This window comes from Martes martes (assembly GCF_963455335.1).
Source record: "Martes martes genome assembly, chromosome: 17".
NCBI classification, from domain to species: Eukaryota; Metazoa; Chordata; class Mammalia; order Carnivora; family Mustelidae; genus Martes; species Martes martes.
Genome location: NC_137905.1, coordinates 52306490 through 52316165, shown reverse-complemented (window position 1 = coordinate 52316165; position 9676 = coordinate 52306490). Strand labels below are relative to the sequence as shown.

The window sequence follows — 9676 nt, the reverse complement described above, 5'->3', positions numbered from 1 at the left end:
ACCGAACTCACCAGAGCCTCTCCCTTTCCAGACTCAGCATGTCCCTTCCCTCAATTTGGGGGCCAAGCCCCCACGTCTTGGTTTATGTCCCTGCTGGGCCGTTATATCCTGTGTGAGGACTTGCCTGCCTTCTACCTCTAGGTCCCCACACAGCCACATGCAGCCCCCATTAAAGCCCCTCATCTCTTACACTCTAGCTGGCCCCCTCGGTGCCCCCACTGCCAGCCCTGACTGGTAGCCACCTCCAAGGATTTTAGCTTGTTCTCCCATGTGTCCAGTGCCTAAAATTGTGTTTGCCACATAGTAAGTGCCCCATATATATTTGTTGGATGAATAACACCTGCAACCCCACAGGGGCCAGCACAGCACCTCGCCCACAAGTGGCTTCAGCAAATATTTTTTTGCCTAGTGAAAGCCCGGGTCTCTTCAGCCACTGAAAATTCCTTTGTCCTTCAATGGGCTTCAACTCACCTTATACAGGGAGAGGATACCAAGGCTGTCAGCCTCTCCTGGAACCAACTCCCCCCTGCAGAACCCAGTCACATCACCCTGAACCTTCCATCAGCCTAGCGAGTGGCACAAGACCCTAACAGCCCATCCCCAGTATATATCCTGGACTCACTCTGGCTCAGGGCAGATTTCTATTCATACTTTATTTTTCTGTTTTTGTCTTTTTTTAGTTTTTATTAAATAAATGGAACAGAGAGGGGGGGCCTGTGGTTTCTCAGCAGGTAGGGGAGAGCCACAGGCCCCCCAATCCCTCTGCTCAAGGTGCATTGCGCAGTGAGCTTGAGGTGTAAGCTGGGTGGGGAGGGCAGCTGGTAGTGCTAGGAGAGTCAGAGGTTGGGATCTATGACCCATCCAGCCCTCCCAGGAAGACTCAGTGGGCAGGGAGGGAACCTCCTGGAGCCTCACTGGGGCTCACGTGAGGGCTGAGGGCTGGTGGGGCCAGGGCTTATGCTCTAGGCCACAAGGTGGCCCCCAGGCCTGGCCCCTTCCCACTCCAGGAGGAGGAAGGGGTGACAATGTCCATTCATTGGAAGGTACAGGGCTGTGGGGCAGGGAGGCCAGGCCCCTCACTCATGGACGTCCCAGATCTCAGACAGCAGAGGCGGCAGCTTCTTGTCTTGGAGCCGCAGGGCAAAGACCTGCTCCGAGTGCACAGAACTCAGAGTGCGCAGGCTCACGAGCTTCATCAGCATCCGTGGGAAGCGCAGCTGGTCCTGCAGAGGGACAGGAGGAAGGTGGGTGCTGGCCAGGCTCCTGCCCTGCGAGGCTCTGGTCAGCCCTCCTGGAGCACCAAGAGGACCTCCCTCCCTGGGGTGAACCAGGACAGCAGTGCGGGGACCAAGCCCCCATCCCTATGCCGGCACCGGGCCTGGCTCCTTGGGCCAGGGACCAAGGCCTGAGGACAGACTCTGTGGAGAGGACATCAGCTGGAGCTCAGACGGCTGCCAGGGGAGCCGGAGCTCAGAAGAGGAAGCAAGACCGCAGCCCCAGGCTGACTCCACGTGGGTGTGGACTTCCTGCCCCCCCCACCCCCCCACCCCCCCCCCCGCCAGGGCCTTGGGAGGGGCTGGGCTATGGGGAGCTCTGGGAGCTGCATACCTGTGGCCTCTTGATGCGCGTGTAGGAGAGCAGTGCCTCCACGTAGGGCTGCTGCAGGGCCTCGACGCGGCTCGGCTCCTGTACGTTGGGCCGGTCAGCGGAGAAGATGTTGATGGCGATGAGGAGGGCGTACTCGGCGTCATCCAGGCCCAGCCGCCGCATGGCCCGTGAGAACTCGAAGATGGGGTTGATGAACTCCACCTGCAGGCCTGTGGGGGCAGGAGGCCTGGCCCAATAAGCTCCCCCAGCCCCAAACTGGCCCCACGCCCAGGCCCTAACACTGCTCAGTCAGCAGGGTGAGGCAAACAGCAGTAATTCTAGTGTTCTGGTCACGTCTGTTCACCTGGGTCCCTGCTGCCCAGATGAGCACCCGGCACATGGTAAGTGTGCCCTAACCATGCCTGAATAAGTGAACAAGTAAGAAGAGTGAACATTTACTCAGTATTTCCTACTACTCCATCCCACCTTCCCTGGACCTAGATTTTTAAACCTAGGTCACACCTCATTAGCCTGCGGTGGCTCCCATGGCTTAGAGTAAAGCCTAAGCTCATTCCATTCATTCCGTCATCAAGCTTCATCAAGCGCCACTATGTGCCAGGTCCCGCGGTAGAGCTATTTCCAGGACAAAGCCTCCCCTCCTGCGGTACTTGCACTTGGGGGTTGTGGGGACAGACGACAGGCATTCACGTAAGCGAACTGTCACCATCCAGCCTGTCAGAGGGATGGGTGCTGGTGGACCAAGGTTAACGCACAGAAGGGTAATGGGGGCATCGAAAACCAAATCAACATCATAGACAAGGTGGCCACTGCATAGTGATGCTGTAGGAAGGCCTTACTATAGGGGGACCTTTGAGCGACAACCTGCAGAAGGGAAAGCAACGAGTCATGAGGATGTGAGAGTGTCCCAGGCAGGTGCCACCTGTCTGCTCTGCCCAGGACCGGGCAGCCTTCTGGGCCTCGAGACTTTTGACGTTGAAACTACAAAGCTCCCACGCGAGCCAGGATGAGCTGGCCACCCATGCTGGCCGAGGAACCAGCAGCTACAGATGCCCCGAAGTGGGAGCACAGCTGGTGGGTGCAAACAAGGGGGAGGAAGCCAGTGTGGCGGGAGGAAGCTGAGCAATGGGAGATGAGCATGGAGAGGCCCCTGCAGGGCCTGTGGGCCATAGCAAGGACTCTGGCTTGTCTCCCAGCGAGACAGGAGTCATGCAGGGTACTGAGCAGAGAACAGACATGAGCCGACTTGGTATGAACGGGACCCTTCTGACCGCTGTGTGAACAGACATATTCGGGACAACCCAGTGAGGGGACCCAGGAATGTTCCAGGAGACACGCTGGACAGTGGCAGAGCGTGGAGAGAAGTGGCAGGACCCCAACTTTCTCCCAGCCCCATCTCCCTGTGCTCCAGATGCCTTGGCCTCCCTGGAGTTCCAGCTCTTCCCTCACCTCAGAGCCTTTGTACATGCTCAGCCCCCTGCCAGCAACATTCTCCCTACCCAGTGCTCCCCTGTCAAACTCATACTCCGAGACGGCCAGGGCTTAGAAGAAAGGAAGAAGATGGGGTTAGGAACACAGTGTGGGAGTACAGACAAGTGCCCCAGGAAGAAACGATGGGAGAGCGCTGAACTTACAAAGCCGAGACTGAAGTAACACAGCTTTTTTGTATGTGGGGTTCCCTGGCGGGCAATGCCACTCCCCAACTCCCTTTTCCTAAGCGATGTATCTCACCCCTCAGGTCTCAGTTCAACTGCACTTCCTCCAGAAGCCCACTGCCTAAGTCATCCCCAGAGAAGTGCTCTCAGAGGGGAGGGACCAGGACTGCCCCGTACAGTTGGGTAGGTTGCATACTTCACAATGGACTGAGCTCCAGGCTCCCTGCAGTCACACCAGGTTTTGAGAGGAGGGAGTGTCTTCTCTTAATTCCTACCGAAATGCCCTATGTGACAGCAGACCCCTCTGCCTCATTCACACGGCATCCCAGTGCACAGACATGACACTCAGAACATATACCCTTATGTCAATGTGACGCTGGCTCACCCAGCTTTGGAAATAAAGGAATGGAGGCTCAGACAAGAATGAGGTGGCCTGGGAATCTCCTACCAGTAGGGGTCCAATAGGGGTCCAGCAGGGGCACCAGCCCTGCACCCTCCCATCCCACTCTCTGCCGTACCTGCACGGTGAAAGTCATCCTTGCTATAGGTGAAGTCCTTCAGAAAAGTGATGCACTCTGTCTCATGGTTGTAGCGTCTGGCCGTCTCTAGCAGCATGATCTGGGGGCAACAGGGAGAGGAGTAGGCAGGGGAAGGGGCTCCTGGAGTCCCTATGACCCTTTAGTCACTGGTCTCTGCTCTCTTGGCCTATGGGGGGACCTACTATTGCCAGAATCATCCTTTGCCCCTCTGCCTCTGTCTGTCCCTTCAGCCACTCCAGCCTGCTGCAGTCAGCGTGCCAGCCACTCAGGCTCTCTCCCAACCAGGTTTAGTGCCCACAGCACCCTTCCTCCACTTAGGATACCCTCCCCAGGTGGTTACGAGGCATGAGGATGGGCACTGCCTGTTTTGTTCATTGCCACATACCCATCGCTTGGAATGGAGCCTGGTCTATGCTAGGAACTCAAACCTTATTTCTTACAGTTGTTTTGGTTTAAATGTCAACTCTGGGGCACCTGGGTGGCTCAGTGGATTAAGCCTCTCTCTGCCTTCGGCTCAGGTCATGATCCCAGGATCATGATCTCAGGATCCTGGGATCAAGCCCTGCATCGGGCTCTCTGCTCGGTGGAGAGCCTGCTTCCCCCTTTCTCTCTGGCTGCCTCTCTGCCTACTTGTGATTTCTCTCTGTCAAATAAATAAATAAAATCTTAAAAAAAAGCCAACTCTCCCGAATAGCCTTCCCAGCACCACATTCTCTGAAGTGCAGTGTTCTAGCCCAATCCTCAATTTTTCTCAGCCTCAGCCCGTTCCCTTTTTCTCCTTGGCCCCTGGGAGGCTCTGATGATCTGTTTAGTATTTTTGCATCCCCCTATAAGGTATCCTCCCCACAAGGGCAACAACTAGAGAAATCTGGCTCATCACTATGCCCCCAACAGCCGTCCTGGGGTTCCTTGTGGGCAGGAAGAAAGGACCTTGTAGAGGATGGGCAGGCTGCCCATTACCTCAATGGTAGATGCCTTCAGGAGGGCGATCTGATCCTCACGGCCCAGTTGCAGGAAGCCAGGCACCTGTTTGGCGAAATCCACAATCTCCTGGACTGAGATGATGGCTAACTCCGTGAAGTGGGCGAAACGCTGCTGGCGGGCATCGCGGGACTGGGGGTCTGCGCCCAGGGGCCAGGGCTGGGGACACAGGGGCCAGGGTCACTATCAGGCCTCCTCCCTTGAGCCCAAGCCCGTAGGGACACCTTGGGGCAAAGACTGCGCCCTAGGGGACCCTCTTCTCCAAGGCCCTGCCCTCTGGAGCCTTGATCCCTCCCCATGCGCTGGGCCTCAGCCCTGCTGGCTTTACCCAACTGGGCTCATCACCCCTCAAGGCTGCAGGGGGGGCGGGCAGTACCGTGACTTTGGGCTGGTCAGAGAAGGAGCGTTTGTTACACTGCAGTTGAGCAGCCACCAGCTGCTGGATCATGAGTTCTTGAGCAGCGGTCAACTGAACACCCTCGCCTTCCCCGGAGCCCTGGCCACCTCCGTCAGACCCTCCAGGGGAGGCCCCAGGCCCAGAGGTTGAGCTGCTGCCCCCCGCCGGCCCTACGGGGGACTGCTGCTGCTGCTGCTGCTGCTGTTTCCGAATCTTCTTCTTCCGGATCTGTTCTTCTGAGAGGACGCCTATTCAGGAGACACAGGCCTCAGTGGAGGCCCCCAGGGCTGGGCAGGGGCCAGAAGGGCCAGAGGGCCCGCTCACCGCCCCCCCCCCAACACTCACACTGCTCCCTCATCCCGGCCTCCTTGCATTTGCGCAGCCGGCACTGCTGGCACTTGCGCCGCATGAAGGCATCCATCTGGCAGGTCCCACCGCCCCGGCAGGCGTAGCGCCGGGCCCCGCCTCGGACCACACTGCGTCGGAAGAAGCCCTTGCAGCCTTCGCAGCTGAGCACGTTGTAGTGGAAGCCGGAGGCTTTGTCCCCGCACACGCGGCACAGCTCGTGGCCCAGCATCTTCGGAGCTGGGCCCTTCTTTCGCTTGCGCTCCGGTTCCTCTGCAGGGTCTGGAACGACTGGGGTGAGGTGGATAGAAGCCATTAGAGACAGAGCCACACGGAAACAGCAGCCAGAGTCACCCCCCACAAGAGAGAAGAAACAAAGAGCTAGAGCACAGAGAGTGATCCAGGGAGACAGCAATTCAGAAGAAAAGGTGTGTGTGTCAGTGAACCCCAAAGAACAAACAACAATAAGAGGTATCAAATAGGAAAAAAATACACTCACAGGACAAAAAAAGAAGTGGCAAATAGGTATGGGAAAAAAAATCAGTTAGAAATCGGGAGCCTCCCATCCTCATTTCTGATCTTTCTCCCTTCCTAGATCCCTTCCCGAATCCCCCATCAACTCCCAGCCCCTGCCCCCGAGCCCCATCTCACCCACGCTGCAGGCTGAGCGGGCCCAATCACTGCCCGGGACATCAGGGTCTGGACCCGCAGGCCACAGTTCAGGACCCTCCTCCTTTATAGCTGGTGAAGAAGAGGGGGCGCTGGGTTGAGGCGGGCCATTTCCTGGGAGAGGGAAGCACAGTGAGTTTCTCCTGACTAGTGTGCAACGGGAGTGGGGACTGGGCTTGGAAAGAGGTCACTCACCAGGCAAGGGAGTGTCCAGGGAACTGGTGGTGGGAGTGGACATGGTGGAGTCACGGAGCAACCTGCAGATAACAGGAGGACTGAGGGCCTTGTGGGGCCAGGGAGGGTCAGGTGAGGCCAGTCCCCCCCATCTTGATGGGACACTTCTTTCTTCCCATCCTTCCAGACTCCTCCCTTACTGCATGCAGAACCCACCCCTAATCCCTGCCAGCCTATAAAGCCTCTCCGGTTCTGACAGAGCCCACCCCCTACTGGTCCAGGTCTCTGCAGGGTCTCAAGACTCCGCCCCTCCCCCAGGCCCCACCCACCCCAGATCCCGCCCACTCCCTCTTTCCAGGTACGGCCTCAATCGTGCTCCACCCTCACTTCCTCCGCCCCACCAAGTTTTATCTTACCTACTCTTACTCCCCACCCCTGCGGAAGAAGCACCCCCAACTTCACTCTGACCCCACCTGCTCCCCATGCTCCGCCCCCATCTTTTCCTCCTAGGTCCCGCCCAACCCTTCCAGGTCCCACCCTGACTCTACCCATAATGCTCCGCCCACCCCCCCTTGCTCCGCCCCGCCGGTACCCCTCCTTCCAGGTCCCGCCCCATCTCCCATTATGCCCCGCCTCCACCTCCTCCCATCACGCTCCGCCCCCACACCTCGCTCCAGGTCCCGCCCCTCTCCGAACACCAGTGGGGGGCGGGGCTCATGGCTGCGCGCGAGGGTCTTGTGGGCGGCCTCTCGCGGGGTCTCCTACTCCCGTTGCCCTGGAAACAACCGGAGACAGCGCGAGCTACAGAAGGGAGGGGGGGAAAGGAGAGAAAGGGGGCTGAGCGGAGCGGCGCAGGGAACGCCGGGAAGCCCCGGGCCCGGGGAGCCTCCCGCGTCTCCCCCACACTCTAGTGCACCTGCCTCTGTCCCCTTGCTCTGCTTCTCCTCCTCCTTCTCTGTATCCTTTGGCACGCCGCCGCTTCTCGGATCCCCTCAAAAGTAACTTCGCCACTTCTTCCGGCAACCCCGCCGTGCGTCACTTTAGGAAAGGGGCGGGTAGCCAGGAGTGACGGACTTCCGGCCCGCTTAGGACTAGCCAAATCGGCTGCCCCGCACGGAAGTTGTGTGCTCACCGGAAGTTCACCGTCACGGGTAGCTCCACTGAGGCCTGGCAGAAGAGTTCCGGAACGGTTCGATCGGGCGCCGGGCCGCCGGGGGGTGTGGCCAGTCCCAAACCTTCGGTCCAGAAGCTGGGCGGCTTTAACTCATCCCTGTGCTTCTCTGGGCTCCGGGCCGAGGGTATACTCGGCGTAAACCTCCCGACCTTTAGCTCCTTTTTGCACACGTTTGATTTGAGGCATGTCTGTCTTTTTTTGGTTGTTAACAAGTTTCTTGATTTTAGAGGCGCGCTGGTTATTGATTTTAAATGAACTGAATTACAAACCTAGACCCAGGAAAAATACATTTAAAAAATAACTTGTTGATAAAAAGTACTAAAAAAAAAAAAGCATAGCCTTCTCATGCCAAAATGATAAAAATAATAGCTTTTAAGGAAAATCCACAGTACTTGATTAGGTAGAAGGAAACTGTCCTGAAGTCTTTCCTTGATGATGATCAGATCTATATGGAACATATATCCATTCCTTTAAGAAGTTGGGATTTTTTTTTAAGATTTGATTTACTTATTGGACACAGAGAGAGATAGCGCGAGAGAACACAAGCAGAGACAGCAGGAGAGAGAGAAGCAAGCTCGCCGCTAAGCAAGGACCCTGATGTGGGACTCGATCGTAGGACCCCGGGACCAAGACCTGAGCGGAAGGCAGACTCTTAACGGACTGAGCCACCCAGGCGCCCCTACCAGTACTTGTTTTTATATCTTTTTGACTATAGCCATTCTAGGAGGTGATATTTCACTGTTGTGATATTTCATTGTTGTTTTAATTTGTACTTCTTTGGTGGCTAATTCTATTTCTTTTTCTCACAGATACTTTGCAATGTGTAATTCTGACTTTACTATTCTTCTTTTAAAGATTTATTTATTTATTTGAGAGAGAGAGAGAGAGAGGGAGCCGGGATAGGGGCAGAGGGAGAGAGAAACTCAAGCCCACGGCCACTGAGCTTAGAGCCTAGCACGGGGGTGGATCCCCTGACCCTGACATCAGACCTAAGTGAAACCAAGACTGGGATGCTTAACCCACTGAGCCACCCTAGCGCCCCTGCCTTTACTATTCTGAAGTGAAACCCGAAGGTAATATAGCTGAACTATGTCCCCATAACAAAATAACATTTGCTTCACCAACTGCGACACAAAAGATGTATAAAGAGAAGCTAACGTGTAATAAAGTGACACCCACTTCAACAGAGACGCACAAGAGACACACAGCCAGATCTTATTTCAAAAGATAGAATTATTGTACATTTGAAAGCGACAGAGCAGTCTGACACAGGAGGGCTCAGGCAGCACTGTCGCGTGCAACACAATTTTTCCAAAATTGTGGTCAAATATTAAAAGAAAGCAGGGTCAAATTGTGGTCAAATATTTTTAAAAGGCCAGGTTGGAAGCCGCTGAGTGAGATGGGGATGGGGGAGGGTGCGAGACAAGATCGTACCTGAAGGCTGTTGGATCAGGAGGCCTTGCAGGCCAGATGTGTCCAGCATTGGCTCAGCGCTCAGAAAACCGGTCCCTTACCCTGTGTGACCCCAGCGGACTACACTTCCCAGCATATTCTCGCAGATGGTGCAACCACGTGACTGGATTCTGGCCAATGGAACACGAGCAAAGGTAATAGGCGATTTGAATGAAAGCCTGAGGCCAAGGTGTCTGAAACTTCAACACAGAGGTTCAAATCCTCCCCCACCCGCGCCCAGCACACCAGGGCCGTTCCCTCCCCTATCCCCACTCCTCAGTCTCCACCCTCTGTGAAGTGTGGATCATAATCCCTCTCTTACAGGATTGCTAGGAGATTACATAAAATGGTGACTTGAAAAATTCTGTAACCCTTTAGCCAGCCAAATCCTGAGTCCTCTGGTGGGATTATGTTAAACTGAGTGTGGAGTCCCAGAAAGGCCACCTTGGGCAGGGGGCCGCCAAAGATGAAGCGTTTATTCTTCTTCTTTTACAATGGAGGGGAGACTAGAAAGACCCTGATGTTTCAGGACTTCAGCCCAAGAAACTGGAAAGGTGCAGTTTAAAAATTAAAAGCAAAAAAAAAAATTTTTTTTAACTACTTCCTTGGGCCAGGTGCTTAACAAATGCTTGCCAGCAGGCACCTGGCTAACTCAGTCGGAAGAGCATATGACTCTTGGTCTCCG

General features: G+C 55.7%; 1 protein-coding gene across 1 annotated transcript; it reads right to left on the bottom strand.

Annotated features, from left to right (window-relative positions):
• Nucleotides 1-627: 627 nt before the first annotated feature.
• Nucleotides 628-7164, bottom strand: NR1H2 (nuclear receptor subfamily 1 group H member 2). The gene is made up of 9 exons (XM_080829482.1): nucleotides 7033-7164; nucleotides 6387-6448; nucleotides 6174-6305; nucleotides 5523-5813; nucleotides 5157-5425; nucleotides 4760-4939; nucleotides 3779-3878; nucleotides 1609-1817; nucleotides 628-1223 (listed from the first exon to the last, which is right to left on the bottom strand). Exons 2-9 carry the CDS (start codon nucleotides 6427-6429, stop codon nucleotides 1077-1079), a joined length of 1371 nt encoding a protein of 456 aa, XP_080685608.1. The 5' UTR covers nucleotides 6430-6448; nucleotides 7033-7164; the 3' UTR covers nucleotides 628-1076.
• Between the last annotated feature and the right edge of the window lie 2512 nt (nucleotides 7165-9676).